The sequence below is a fragment of the Haliotis cracherodii genome, unplaced genomic scaffold (assembly GCF_022045235.1).
Source record: "Haliotis cracherodii isolate W230 unplaced genomic scaffold, xgHalCrac1.p SCAF_20, whole genome shotgun sequence".
Taxonomy (NCBI): domain Eukaryota; kingdom Metazoa; phylum Mollusca; class Gastropoda; order Lepetellida; family Haliotidae; genus Haliotis; species Haliotis cracherodii.
The window spans coordinates 5,396,218-5,412,610 of record NW_027266276.1 but is presented as its reverse complement, the minus strand read 5'-3'; the positions used below and the strand labels follow the sequence as shown (position 1 = coordinate 5,412,610).

Below are 16,393 nucleotides of genomic sequence, written 5' to 3'. Positions count from 1 at the left end.
CGAAAATGAATGTTACTACAACATTTTACATACAGGAATAAGGTAGAAAACATGTATCAAATCAATACTTGATAAAAGTAGATGATAACACAGCCAGAGAATAAAATGTACGTGTACCGACGTTACAGACCTAAGACAGACTGGATTTATGATCCGGTGACACGCACATAGATCTCAAAGTTTTTCAGAGCCAACACTAAGCCTAAGGCTTCCTCGCCCTCCGACCATGTGACCTAAGAAACTCACCTTGGCATGCCCGAACTCGCACTTCTATGTTAACCGTTAGGTTGGCCAGCTGGAGTCCATCTAGCACTTGGGTAGAATGGCAAGGGGACCTTTCCAGGAGTAGGAAGCGATGATTAGGTCATGAAGGAGCACGCTCACTTAGGGGATGTCTGCCAGAACACCGCTGCCGCCGTCTTTAGACCGAAGAGCATCAAACGGTATCGAAATAGTCCGTCTGGGATGGCTATGGTCAGTATCCTCCTCGTGCGTTCAGGGAGAGAAATCTAGTAAATCCATTGAGAAGGTCCAGCTTCATTATATAGACTGTGTGCCCGATGCAGTCGTTGATGCGTGGCAGAGGATGTGAGTCGTTTCTGACGTGAGCATTCACCTGTCTGAGGTCGGTACAGCAACAGAACTGATTCCCAGGCTTGGGCACCCTTAGTCTGTTATACCCATAAGTATGTCTACCAAACGTACCACGGTTGCCGTGACTGAAATTATCATTACTACGGGAACCTGCACTGCGACGAGAGGAACCTGTACTTGATGAGTGACCCTTGCGTACTTGAACATGATTTTCTGACACCTCAGCGACTTCTGCCAACTTCCCCACTTTCAGATCTGACAAGAGAATTTTCAAACCAGGCGGCATACCATCTGTGACCTCTTCTAACACCATTAAATTTCTAAGCGCAGACAGCTCATTGATTCATTTATCAAACAAATTGCCCTTCTTATCAATAAACTTAGCGAAACCTTCAGAACCAGCCTTCTTGAGGCCTCAAAAATGCTGACGATATGTTTCACTCGTCAGCTCAAGAGACCTGACAATTGCTGATATAACCTGTTGGTAATTCCTAGCTTGCATATCATCCAATGAGTTACCGTATTCGACACAATAAGCGCCCAGGGCACTATCAAAATTAGAGATAGGGGGCTCTTATTAGAATATTATTTTGGTGAAAAACAACAGGGTTAAAAGATAGTAAATTTCGTGGTTTATGCTGACAGCTTGAAATGTTTATATACGACAGATGCTTTTTTCCAAAAACTAATTTCCCACAATTAAGGATGCATATAACACACGTATTATACACGAATAAATAAGTCTTGTGTACATTGATCAATCGGAAGGGGTGCTAATTGGGATTGTTCACTAGCCAATATATTAGCAAATATCGCCGTGGGCGATTATTACGTCGAATACGGTATACGTCACAGTGGCCTTGCCATTACATTTTGACTGAACGAGAATATGCCAATAGTCCTCAGGCCATTGTAACTCACCCGCTATTCTTTCAAACTGTCTGAAGAAGTCTTCTTCCCAGACACATCAAAGTTAGGTAAATACCGGTAGCAGTCTTTTATCGTGACTCTATCAGAAGCACTATCCAGAATTCTACCTTGTCAAACTTCTAACTGTTTTAATCTGAACTCATGTTTCAACCTCCTCTCCCCTCTTTGAGCCTCAAGTTGAAACCCCCTTTCCTCTAATTCTAGTTTCCTCAACTCTAACTGTTCTGAAAAGGAGAGACCTACGCTATATGCATCAATTTCAATCTTATTCTGATAGCTCGATAGGATCCAACCATAACTCTGAGATGAACCCTTCTCAGTGTTCCTGCTGTTAAAATCCGTTCACGCAGGCGACTACAATATACTCGTACATTTTTGGTTTCGTGAAACATCACAGGATAACAGGATGGCGTAGTTTATCAGCCCAAACAGTGAGGAACCGTCTACGCACTGAAGGTATTTCCGCTAGACGACCAGTTTCAGGGGTCATTTTGAGGACTTGCATCGTCGGCTGCAGCATCAATGGTGTCATAGAGTTTTGCCACAACTGCGATGGAGACAAGTTTGGTTTAGTGATGAGTCACGTTTTATGCTTTGCCGTGAGTATGGGAGACGTCATGTTTACTGGCGTCGACGGGAACTTTAAGCCAGAAGCAGCATACAGGAGTGGACAGATTTAGTGGTGGAAGCGTGATGATGTGGGCAGCCATCTTCTACACTGGTAGAACAGACTTGGTGCATGTTTAAGGGAAATTTAACAGCACAGCGAGATACTTCGGCCTCACATGGCAAGACTGACAACAGTCTTTTAGAGGAATCCCAATATTCAGGTCCTGCCATGGCCCTCCAGTTTTCCAGATATAAACCCAATCGGACATTTATGGGATGCACTGAATCAACGACTACGATCACGTCAGCAACAACCACAGTACCTCCGACAGATGGCACAATCACCGCAGGCAGAGTGGGTGAATATTCCCCAGGCCACAAATCGTGCTTTAATTGGACGTCGATATCAGTCAGTTTTGGACTCTGATGGTGGTTATACAATATATTTAGCATAGATGTACCTCACCTTGAAAATCTACTGTTCCATGTGGAACCTGGGTCAATGACAATGATGTGTGTCAATTTTGAACATTCGATTACCATCTGTTGAGTATTTATATGGTATATAAAATATACATCCCACATCACTTTTGCATTTCTTTTTTTTTGCAGAATTCAATTACCTCAGTTGCCTTGGCAAACTCGCTCTCCTGACATGTCGATCAGTAGTTAAACGCCTCTGAGACAACATTGATCGCCAGGTGACTTAACCCTCCTGCAAGAACTGAATTAATACAGGCATTAGGGGAATACTGGCGCCGCATACCCAATGAAGCATTCCGACGTTTAACCTTCCCCGTGCGGTCACGTCTTAAAACCAATTGGGGACACACACGATATTGACTGTGATCATTTGAATTCCATCCATGCAGAATGACTTTAATCTCAATCAAAATGTTTAAAGTGACAACACACCCTCATATCATTGACCTCTCGTGTCCTTTAGCTGCAAGAACATTATGATTTTGTATCATTTCTGTTCATTGGCGTATTATATTATTACAAATGCTCTTTTTTATCTAATTGTCAAGCCTTATATACTCTTCAAAAAAAGAAACTTGACACTCACTTTCAATATGTAATATAATACGATTGTTTCAAAATAGGACACAGAAACCATAATTGAAACACTGTTTGAAGATCAATGTACACAATGTTCAAAACATTAATCGTGTCACCTAGACAGACACACGTACACGATACAGTTAACGATGTAACACGATGTCACAGGGGTACAGAAAATGTCAGTATCTGTTGTGCCCACCACGTGCATCAATCACCGCTTGACACCGACCACCCATAGATGCAATCAAGTTGTCAATAACACGCTGTTGGATGTGCTGCAATTCATGCTGAAGTGCATCAAGAAGCGCCGGAAGTGTTTGGGGCGGTGGATTCCTTCTGCGAACGCGTCGATCCAACTCTTCCCACAGATGCTCAATCGGGGACAAATCTAGTGACCGGGCTGGCCAAAGTTGTGTCTGGATGTTGCTGTGCTGTTACAAGTCCTGACAAACACGTGCAATATGCGGTCGAGCGTTGTCCTGCTGGAACTGTCTGCAATGAACGTTGACGTTGAGAAGAACGTAAGGCTGTAGGATCAAGTCTCTGTAACGCACACCTGTCAATGCACCTGCCACATGCACGAGAGGCGTCCTACCACCGTGATGAATTCCGGCCCATACCATGACACTCCCGCCGCCAAATGGGACAACCTGCTGCACACAGTTGGGGGCATAACGTTCACCCCGACATCTGTAGACACGTGCGCGCCAATCAGCAGGTGTGAGTAGGAAACGGGACTCAACAGTAAACAGTACATTTCTCCACCATGCAAGTGCCCATCTAACCCTTTGTTGGCACCAAAGCAGACGGTCCGCCAGATGACATGGGGTCAATACATGACGTCGAACAGGTCTTCGTGCAAAAAGTCCAGCCTCCCTCAGTCTGTTGCGTATCGTTTGATCTGATATTCTGCGTGACCCAGGGATCTGTGTGGTTGTAGACGTGGCTGTGGTAGTGCGGTCTCGGAGGTGTCGCAGCCGGATGTATCGATCTTGTACTTGGGTTGTCACCTTTGGTCTTCCTGACCTTGGTCTGTCGTCAACTCTGTTGGTGTTGTTGTATCGGGTCCACAGTGAGGAGATTGTCTGTCTGGATACGCCAAAGTTCCTGGCCACTTCTTGCTGAGTTGCTCCAGCTTGTAATCTCCCAATAGCGTTGTTCAGTTGAGCTGCATTCAGTCTTGGCATTCTGTCACCGCCTCTACTGCCGTTATAAGGACTGTATGAACAGCCGTTGATGTGGATTTTTATACCCATTCAGCAGGGGGCCTGCATGCCTAAATGCAGGATCCTGTGCTGCCCGATTTTTACAAGCGGTTGCGTTTGGATGAAGCTGTAAAATTGATCCCCAAACGCTACGTTTATGTGCTTTCGTGTGTTTTCGCGAATTATAGACACGTCATCTTTCTGTTTGAATATTTTGTTCTCATTTAATCTAATTATTTTAGATATTTGGCAAAAAGTGGTTTTACATCTATGTCAAGTTTCTTTTTTTGAAGAGTATATATAGTTTGGTATAGTTTGCTTTGCTCGTCATGACGTAAATGATTTTGTTTCATCCTGCCAAATAAACTTCATACACGGCAGTCATTTTTATTGCCAAAGGAAACAAATTTTCCGCGTCACCTCATCGTCGTCGCCATCTATGAAATGACGTTGTATTTAACAGCCGAGTTCTATTGTACCCAGTTGTTGGTATTCGTGATGAAAAATCCTCCCGCATAAGTTTTGTTTTCAATAAATAATATTAAAAAAGTCCTACCTCCCTCAGCAATTTAGTGGAAAATCTGCCAGAGAAACATTTGATTTTTATATGAAAGTCGTGTTATTGTTTTTGTGTTGGGCCGGACAGTCACAACGGTTTTTGTATGACAAATATAAATATGAGTGTGTGATATATTTTTGCAACTTCGAAAGGCACACAGCGTTCAAGTATATTGTCTGTTCGAGATAGTGCCATTGATCATGAATAAGACATAACGTGTTATTACAATCGATCATTCCAGTAAAAAGGAAATAATGTAGATAAAATGTATGATTCATGAATAGAACAAGACCTGAGCTAGAAATAAAGGACACCAGCGAGACCACCCGTCCTGTTTCATATTTCTATCTGTGCATAAATATCCAGAGTGACAAAACACACTCCACAAGACTGTATGACAAGATGGATGATTTCAACTTTCAATAGTCTACTTTCCCTTTATGTCGAGCAATATTCGTTGGTGTTTTCATTTCAAAATTTTGAGGTACGAGTATGCTCTTTCTACCAAGAATTCAAAGAAAGTCATACGATAAGAATTACACCATTCCAGGCCTTAGTCAAGCTTCCTAAAAGTTGTATGTAGACACGTGGAGGACATTTCCAAATTTGACGCATCGGTGACAAAAGGGCTGTCTGATGCATTTCCCCACTTTTACTTATACTATATGTTCCCGTGTTGTTTTGTTCAGGTGAACAATTGACTTGTCTTTGCATGTGTTTGTGACGGTGACACAGGTGGGGCAGGATGTAATTACCATTTCGCGAACACCTGGTATCACAACTATCAGATTGAACAAGAGAGGAGGCGCGCTATCACTATTGCACATACATGTGGAAGTTTGCAGCTATTCTCGGCCAGAATAAGGTAGTTGAAATACTATGAAGGATTAAACAGACTAAAAAATGTTCTTATATGTCTTCAACAAGAACCGCTTTCCATCCGTGCTCCTGCTTTTAAAATCCGTTCACGCAGTCAACTACAATCAACTCGTAATTTAAACATCTCAGAATATATTACTCACACAAAGGTTACACATTAATGCACATTCTAAAATAGCCTAATAAAGCTAAAGTTCCTTTCCACCCCCCCCCCCCCTCCCCTTTCAAATGACCCACAACACGTTTTAAGGTTTCAAGTGCAACCCCCCCCCCCCCCAACCCCCCCGCCACTACCACACACACCCAGAAATATAGACAGCGATGTAAAGTGTATAATGTGTATCAGCCAAAAAGATGTACATATATATCAATTTAATGGTTGTCTGACCTACATTTACATGTGTATTAATTTACTGCTTTATGTTTTTTCCATAAGGGTATCGAATTCAATATTTGAGTCATTGTTTAACGGAAGAACGAGTTTTTTTAACAGTTCGGCATTAATTTAACAGCTGGCTCCAATGATCACTGAAACAGAATATGAAAACATATGTTCTTTAAACATTTGAAGTAGTAATATATAACCTATCAAACATACAAAAACATAATTATAAGTGGTCACAGCTGAAACTGAAATGACTTACTGAGTCTGGTATATTCGTATTGTCGACCGACCTTCTCTCTCTATATAGCTATAATATTACACCGACACTTTTTTCTGCTTATTTATTCGCCAGAGCGACCATAAAGGTCCCAAAAAACTATTACATCCGTATCAAATTTTGCCCTACAGTTTATATATTTTTTTTATCATTTAACCGAAAACCCAGAAAACAATTACAATATTGAACTACACAAATATACACTACTCCACGTTTGAAGGGATACTTTTATCTTTAACTCATACTATGTCAAGTGTATATATAACAATAATGCCATCTAATTATCCCTATGCAAAGTTGAGTGGTATAGTTCCACTTCTACGTCTCTAGAATCAGTCCGTGAAGCATTACATATATCTGTGCGGGTTACAGCCGTCAGACAATAGTCCACTACGGTGGCAGATGACCATACAATGACCATTCTTGATCCTGAAGGCAATTGGACAAGCTATCTCAAATCCCTTTGTGGAAAAAAGCGCGCTTTAATCAGGATCAAACAGTGACCACGAGGGTTAAGCCTCCTGCATCCCTAGGATATACGCTGGTCTGTAGGGATCTGTAATAGATAAACTGTCCATGCTGTGTACCTGGCCATGGCCTATGGCTGCAGGGCGGAAAATTCATCTGCAGGAAGCGATTAAGACTAATCTTGTGCAAGACCTGTATGGTAACCCCTCGCGTTCAAGATTATTGTGTGTGTGTGTGTGTGTGTGTGTGTGTGTGTGTGTGAGAGAGAGAGAGAGAGAGAAAGAGTGTGTGTGTGAATGTGTGAGTGTGTGTGCCTGTGTGTGTGAGTGAGTGAGTGAGTGAGTGTGTGTGTGTGAGAGAGAGAGAGAGTGTGCATGTGTGAGTGTGTGTGCCTGTGTGTGTGTGAGTGAGTGAGTGAGTGAGTGTGTGTATGTGTGTGTGTGCGTGTGTGAGTGAGTGAGTGAGTGAGTGAGTGAGTGAGTGAGTGTGTGTGTGTGTGTGTGGACGTACTTGAGAGGGATATGTCAGGAACCCTCGTTAGCATGGACACCATTAATCTTGAAACACCATTGCGGACAGTTTTGTATGAACACGTGTGTGTGTGTGTGTGTGTGTGTGTGTGTGTGTGTGTGTGTGTGAGAGAGAGTGAGTGAGTGTGTGAGTGTGTGAGTGAGTGAGTGAGTGAGTGTCTGTGTGTATGTGTGTCTCTGTGTGTGTGTCTGTTTGTGTGTGTGTATGTGTGTCTCTCTGTGTGTGTGTCTGTTTGTGTGTGTGTATGTGTCTGCGTTAACGTCTTATGCTTATGTCCGACGACAGAACCACAAGGGTCCACAGGAGCACGGAGCGATCCAGATTCAGAATGACCCTAACCCAACAAAGTCACTGATGTACACGTATCATCTCAACATTCTCCATGACAACAAAAATTAGATAATGATTACATACTTATCCTAAAAAGGCAGAATAAAATATAAATTAATTAATATTAGGTTCATATTGTATCATTGCAATCAAGACAAGTACATACTTATAGGCACTACTTATCTTTGATCACAGTAAAACAGTAAAACAGAATAAAACGCTGCTGTAAATCAGCGTGCACGGCAGTTTTTACGTATACAACGCCCTAAACTCCATCGTTCATCGCAATAATACAACACAATATCAGCCAATCATGAAACAGTACTCCGCTGGTGGGCGTGATCTACAAAGAAATCTGTTTGCGAAGCATGAACACAAACGCGATTGCTTGGCTTAGTCGATCTATTGCCATGGACTCACTTGCAACTTATTTACTCATTCATCAAATGTTTGAGCGCTTCTTCTGCGCACATGTTAGCAATATGTGTTCGGGTCAGAGTACCGATCCGGCATAGTGTGTAGGCCATGGTGGTATTACTATGTGACACCGATCCCTGTGATGTGGCTACTGGTCGCTCTCTGTCAACGTAAAAGTAGTGAATGGTCAACAAAACGTAAGTCCAACACAGCTGTAAGATTATATTGTGATTGCTGTCATCTCAAAGACATGTATGTTATTTCACTATGGCTACTCGTCGCCCTATGTCAACGCACAAGTAGGTGAATGGTCAACAAAACGTAAGTTCAACACAGCTGTAAGATTATATTGTGATTGCTGTCAACTCAAAGACATGTATGTTATTTCACTATGGCTACTGGTCGCCCTATATCAACGTACAGGTAGGTGAATGGTCAACAAAACGTAAGTTCAAAACAGCTGTAAGATTATATTGTGATTGCTGTCAACTCAAAGACATGTATGTTATTTCACTATGGCTACTGGTCGCCCTATGTCAACGTACAGGTAGGTGAATGGTCAACAAAACGTAAGTTCAAAACAGCTGTAAGATTATATTGTGATTGCTGTCAACTCAAAGACATGTATGTTATTTCACTATGACTCAGGAACTGTTTGTTTGTCATTTTAGAAGTGGATAAGAAGCAGTAAAGACAACTACTGACAACTTCTCTATTCCATTATGATTCGACGTTACGTTATAGATTCTAAGGATAAATGAAATCTCAGCTTCGCTATAACCGAACAATAACGTTATAACTGCGAGGGGAATAACTATGGACTCCTAATAGGGACATTGTCGCGTTGTATTGTCGGCCTTACAAAAATGAGCAACAAGTGTCACAATTAACCAAAGGGCGACAATGGGACAACGTGACAACGAGACATTTTAGCCATTTGTCGCAATGTCGCGTTGTGGCGCTTTGAATAATATTTTTTTATATTTTCAAAGTCAAAATGTGTCGTGTTGTCGCATTGTCGCCTCATCAAAAACGTGTTAAAATGCGCGACAACGCGACAATGCGACATTTTGATAATGTCACATTGTCGCGCTTTGGTTAATTTTGACACGTTTTGCTTGTTCTTGTAAGGGCGACAATGCGACAATGTCCCTTCTATGAGTTATAAATAACCTATATGAAACTGTTTAAGGATGGTCGGTGATATGCATACAGATGATTCAACTTTGTCTGAGATCTAAAATCTATGTTTTAATCTAACTTTCCAATTAAAACACGAAGTGGGTTCAGTGCATTGTGAAATGGCAAGCCTGCTGAAGAATGATTGATGGAAAAACAATGCAAAAGTTATAGTGAGAGTGTGAGTGCAGTTTAACGCCGCTCTTAGTGATATGTCAGCATCCACGGCAGGGGACATCAGAAATTGGCTTCACACATTGTACCTATGTGGGGAATCGAACCCGGGTCTTCGGCGTGACGAGCGAATGCTTTAACCCCTATAGGCCACGCCACCTCCCGTAAAAGTTACAGAACTCTCGATACATGATGAGGACCGCCTCCATAGTCTAGTGGTAGAGCGTCCGCCCGGAGAGCGGAAGGTCCGGGGTTCGATCCCTGGCCGCGTCATACCAAAAGACGTTAAAAAATGGTACTTGTTGTTACCCTGTCTGGCGCTCGGCATTAAGGGGCTAAAACAAGGACTGGTCGGCTCGGAGTCAGTACATTGTGTCTGAGTGGGGTATTCATGTTAAACTGCGGCATGGTATCTCAGTGAGCTAGCACTATAAATCGGCAACAGTCCGGACTAGTACAAGCAGCCACACACACACACGTGCATGCACGTCGCTATATAAGTGCCATGATCTTGGACGCGACGTTAAACCCAATTTCACTTCACCTCACCCGATACATGATAGTTCGAGTTGCGCGGTAAACACACAAAAACGTACCCGCAGACATCCTTACGTTGCTCGTGTTGTTCTTGTGATATTTGACAACTTCATTAAAATCAGATGTTTTACTCCGAGATGTATCACTCTGTGTCTTCAGAGACGCCAACATATATCATTTGAGATTGCAGTGGTCGTTAAATGTCACTGTAACGCTGTAGATGGTGATTTGCGTGTTCTTAGTTGCTACATAAAACCTGATATCACTGATCACTTTATGAATAACTGTTCTGAACTGGTGTTAAAAGCAAATTATGTCGCATGGTAAAAACGGATCATTTGACAGGTGGATCGTCGGCGACCAGACCTGACTCCAGCAGTTCCTCCCATGCCTAGCTACATGTCAAGTCGTGTCATTTAGAGGCTTGTTTATAAAGTGTAGTTGCCCCATTGGTATTCCTGGTTAGGCCTCGTCCTCAGCAACCTATGCCTGGTGTCGTCCAGTCTTGAGTATTAATAGTCATAAGTGCGACAGTAAGCAGACAGACAAGAACTCTTATGTCATTAACACTGTAGGCTTAGGTATTTTGTATCTAGTTGATATCCTATTTTCTTTTCCACAATGGTTTGTTTGACGTCATGAAAAAAACAACTAAACTAGCATACATCAAAGCAATCAAACCTTGCGATGCTACAATAGACAATGTTCGTACACCTGATAATTGATTGCTCTACTGAAACATCTCTGTCATTTACGTGGACATACCGCTGGAATGCACATGATAAAGTTCAAACATGTTAACGATAGAATAAGTATCCTCTATCACGATTCACTGCCCCAAAATCTTAACAAACGGGACTGGCGAAGAGGAAATCCACCGACCATGAATGGTCTGTTGGAGAGATGGGAGGCTGCAGAGGCCATAACATGGCTGGTGGGACATCCTTTCGTTAATGTGTCGGCTTCAGTTTGGGAGGGGGTGCCGTCAAAGACAATTAGATTTTGTTTGCTGTTTAACGCCCCACTCAGAAATATTAAAGCTACACGACGGTGGTCTGTAAATAATCGAACCTGGACCAGACAATCCAGAGATTGATATCATGAGCATGGGATACGATGTCATACATCAACCAAATCACTGAGCCTTGGCCACGCGATCCCGTCAGTCGCCTTTTGCGGCAAGCTGAAGGCCGATGAATCGTCATCGTAACAAACTAAGGGACCGCCTCCGTGGTCTAGTGGTAGAGCGTCCGCCCGGAGAGCGGAGGGTCTGGGATTCGATCCCCGGCCGCGTCATACCAAAAGACGTTAAAAGATGGTACTTGTTGTTACCCTGTCTTGTGCTCGGCATTAAGGGGCTAAAACTAAGGACTGGTCGGCTCGGAGTCAGTACACTGTGTCTGAGTGGGGTATTCATGTTAAACTGCGGCATGGTATCTCAGTGAGCTAGCACTATAAATCGGCATCAGTCCGGACTAGCACAAGCAGTAACACAAACACACACACGTACATGTACATCGCTGTATAAGTGCAATAATCTTGGACGCGACGTTAAACCCACTTCACCTCACGTCACAAGCTAAGGTTACGTTTAAGGAACGCATACCACTTGTTTTATAGCCATAATGCCGAGCGCCGGGCAGGATAACAACAAGTACCATCTATAAATGACCATGGTATGACGCGGCCTGGGATCGAAATCCTAGACCACGGAGGCGGTCCGATTTAGTTTATAGATCTGTCGGCACACATACCCGTGCTCGTTTGTTTCGCCAAAGTGGTAAAGTCTGTTTGTTGTTTTACGACGCAACAAAACATGTAAACTATTTTCAAGAAATCTAAAGCCAACTGTGAAAACTGTTGTGCACGTGAAATGTATTCCCTGTGCCTTTCGCACGCGCACCTCGCTCTTTGGCTACTCGGTTTGTGAAATCCACGTTCCAGGGCCAGTCAATAATTCATATTGGACCAACTCGAGGACATTTATCAATGATATGAATATCAATTTATCATGGGTGAGTGAGTAAGTTTGATTAAACGCCGCTTTGAACGGTACTCCAGTTATATCACGGCGTGTCAGCTTTTTGTGTGAGGAAAGCCCGAAGTGATGCAGGTCTCACGTGCTTACCACATCGGTAAAACCCACGAGCATGGGTATGGTGCTGACAAACCTAGAAACATAATCGGGGCGAACCGGGATTCGAACCAACAATCATAGGTTTCTGGCGTGCCCAAGGGATGCAACTCTGCACAGCGGACTTGGTGAATGGGCTACCCGTGCACTCGTGTCCCCAATTTACCATGAGGAAACATTACCCCGCCCTTCCGCTCTCCGGGCGGACGCTCTACCACTGGACCACGGAGGCGATCTGTTAACAAACAAACATGAAGGTTTTTAAACAACGTTAAAACCACAACAACATTTTTTTACAATAATTCTTGTAAATCCAATAGGTCATCAACCGATATTTTTATATAATGCAAAGATTTCCGCCATATTCAATGATTGTGAAGCGGTCACATGTCATTGCTCCTGTCTGATAATTTACGGCATTGCCTTGAGACTGGAAATTACCCGAAAGTGGTGTTCAGCAAACCTAACTAATCAGATGTCTCCGTTTGTTGTAACCCTACATTCGTCCCCACTCGCACCTTTCCGTAACCGGCAAGAACTATTCGGCTTGTCCCGGAATAACACGAGTTGGTCACGAATGGTAACCCTAGCCTAGCTTTATTATATGATAAACCAATTATAGACTTGATATGACATCAATACCTCGTCCTCGGTCAATATTGATTTTTTCGGGTCCACATAATAGGTATTGACCTCATATAAAGTCTATAATTGTACAGCGTCATGGATATCATAGATCAAGTCATGGAAGGCGAGGTGGTAGACAGACAATATGAATAGAGGGGACGTACCTAAAAGGACCTATATATCAACTGTTTCAATTAAAGAGTTAATTGCCTGATAGCGGAGAACGGTATCACATTACTTTTCGTTTCAAAATGGTAATTATTGTTGAATAATAAATATTCGATTTGTAGCTGTGCATTTGATTAAATATCAAATATAAAGTAAATACAGATCTAAAATAATTATTAAACAAACGCGAACGGGCCACAATCTGATTGGTTGCTAAACGGTGTAAGGCGTTAACCGAAGCCCGAAAACCTCCTGAACTTTTCACTGCGTATGAAGACATGTGGTAATTTGTTTGGCGTGGTAGCCTGTCATATAAAAATATGGAATATGGACCCAAAGCGGAATAAAACAGCAATGGTGTTTCAAATAAACGTTGCAATACCAGAATAAAACATAAAATGATAATGTTTCAGATTTTACTAGCGCTTTGAGGGGAGGCGATTTCGCACATACCCTGAAACATACTGAAAAGCTGATGACTTTAGTATACACACATAATAGAAAACGTATATATGAGACGCACTCATGCATGTGCACCTAATGACAAGTGGTACATCCTGTATTATACTCTATTTTTATGCGCAAGTATACATGTATGTATGAACCCAAACAGAAATATTTATGCAGGGATATGTTTTATTTTGGTATATTTTATCCCCTGACTTTTGGATTGAAATAATATCGATTTACCATCGATTCATATATCCAAACGAGTGAGTGAGTGAGTTGGGTTTAACGACGTTTTGGACAGTATTTCAGTTATATCACGATGTGTCTGCTTGACGTTGGAGGAAAGCCTGAAGTGATGCTGGACTTTTCCAGCTTTGCTTAAACCGACGAGTACCTGTATGGTTCTGACCAACCGAGAAACATAATCGGGGTGACTTGTGGGGATTCGAACCCGAGCTCTTGTTTCTGACAAGCCTGAAGGGCGCGTCACTTAATAGCGCCTTAGACCACTGGGATATCCGTGACTGAGATGTATTTAACTTGTTTGTGTAAATAAAAACTGCTGAATCAAAAGTACAGCGACGACATTTATCACTAATCACAACATCGTGCATCATGATTGCGTCAATACTGAGCTGACCCGTGAAGATTCCGGGGTAGAATAGGTCTTCAGCAACCCATGCCCGCCGTGAACAGTGACTATGCTTGTCGTAAGAGGCGACTAACGGGATCAAGTGTTCAGGCTAGCTGACTTGGTTAATGCATGTCTTCGTATTCCAATTGCGTGGAACGATGCTCACGATGTCAACACTGGATTGTCTGTTCCAGACTCGATTATTTACAGACCGCCGCCATACAGCTTGATTATTGCTGAGTGCGGCGTTAAACAACAAACAAACAAACAAACAAATAATACTGAGCTTTTTCCAACTGTGTTTCAGATGGGATAACGGATCTGCTGTCTTCGGGAAGATGGAACAGCGCAACATGAATACGAGCTTAATAAAGTACGGCAACACTTTGAACACCACCTCGAATATGACGTCAGGAATCGTGACCAGTGACGTCAGTACAACGGAGTATTCCAATGCTCTGAGTGTGATTGGTTCCATGGAACGCTATTATATATTGTTCATACTGGTTCTCGGTTTCCCAGGCAACCTCGCTAGCATAGTGACCATCCTGAAAATGTCCCGGCTGAAGTCCTCAACATTTTACGTAGCAGCTTTAAGTATCGTTGACAACGTTGCTCTCATTCTTAAATCAATTTTCATGGAGCTTCTACATCACCCAAACGCCTTCTCGGTTGCTGGATGCCGGTTCATGTGTTTCCTTGGGCTTGTTACAGCTGCTTTTTCAAATTGGATTCTGGTTGCCATGGCGACAGAACGTTTTATGGCCGTCAGGTTTCCTCTGATGGTTGCAAGCATCTGGACATTAAGGCGAACGGTTGTCCTTACGTGTATCATATTTTCGTGTCTCTGCGCATTACACATGCATATTTTCTGGACAATGGTGAACTCCGTCAACGGCTGTGTCTACTCCGCCGACTACACCGACTTCACCACCGAATACTGGTACTGGATCAGCGCATCGGTGTACGCATTCATCCCCTGTACCGTCCTCATCGTCTTCAACTTCCTCATCGTCTACAACATACAGCAGTCCTCCAAGATCCGCCGTGATTTAGCCGTGAACACAAGCTGCTCAAACAAAGCCAAGCGATCAGGGTCTGGTTGTCATGACAACCACATCACGATTATGTTGGTCAGCGTGACCATTGTGTTCGTCATACTGACCATTCCTCGCTGCGTCGTCATGCTCGTCATCAAAGGTGGCCCACCTCAGTCCTCTCTGGAACAGGTGCAACGACGTTTCGTTGACGTGCTTACTTCCATGTTCGCCGATTCCAACCACGCCGTGAACTTTTATCTGTACTTCTTCGCCGGCAGGCAGTTCCGTTACCAGTTCCTCAAGACGATGTTTGGTCACCAACGTGACAGTAACAACTCCAACACCACGAATAGGTCGACATTGGGGAGGGAGGAGGACCTGCACATGATGGTCAACTGACCTGTGACCTGTGAACCTGTGACCCACTTTATGAGAGGTCAATATCTGTTTTCATGAACTCGCAAAGAGAAACATTGGCCAAAGACAAAGTGTTTGCAGACCATTGTGACATCATCACTATCCAATGACATCATAAATCTCACTGTTGGCTACGGTGGGGCAGGATACGCTCACCTTTTATCATTTGTATTTGATAGTGATTCATAAACACATTCTCGTGATATAGTCGGAATCGTACAATCGACTCTGCTTTATGCAGAGATTTCTATTGGATATGGAAAGGGTTTTGTCGCTTTAACACCACTATCGCCCTCGCTCTATGAAGGTTCGTACTCCAACTCTGTGAATGTCAGTCCAAGTTATGTTATCACTATTTTCAAACTTCGAGGGACGCGTCGTAATACTTTTACAAAATGGCTGCAACGATAAACCTGACGGGAGGGATTTCCGAAGCCTTTAATGAACCTGTAGCGATCACAGGTATTTTCATCATTGTCCGATTGGCAGATTATTGTACGGTCAACGGGCATTCGGTAAAACGTCTAACTTTATTCAAGATTAAAGGGTTTAAATGACCAGAAACAACGCTTCTACATTCATTCATGCAAGGGAATTCCCAGAGGTTTCCTTAGGAATTTGGAAGTGGTCCGTCAGTGTTTCCATAACACAGCCTCGTGAAAAATGTCAGTTTCAAGGTCATGTGACCGACTTTACGTCTAATGAAAAAGCCGTAAATAGTATCACATTCGAACATGCGCCTTCATCACGTGTGAAGTAATTAAAAGTAGCGTCAATATCTGGT

General features: G+C 42.9%; 1 protein-coding gene across 1 annotated transcript in view; it reads left to right on the top strand.

The window, feature by feature from the left end:
- The window catches only part of LOC139470301 (probable G-protein coupled receptor 139), a 35,447-nt gene extending 19,856 nt beyond the window's left edge, over window positions 1-15,591 (top strand). Inside the window, exon 2 of the mRNA XM_071252662.1 lies at window positions 14,460-15,591. Within this exon, the coding sequence (XP_071108763.1) occupies window positions 14,491-15,591 (1,101 nt within the window). The 5' untranslated portion in view covers window positions 14,460-14,490. The remainder of the gene's footprint in view (window positions 1-14,459) is intronic.
- The last annotated feature ends 802 nt before the right edge of the window (window positions 15,592-16,393 follow it).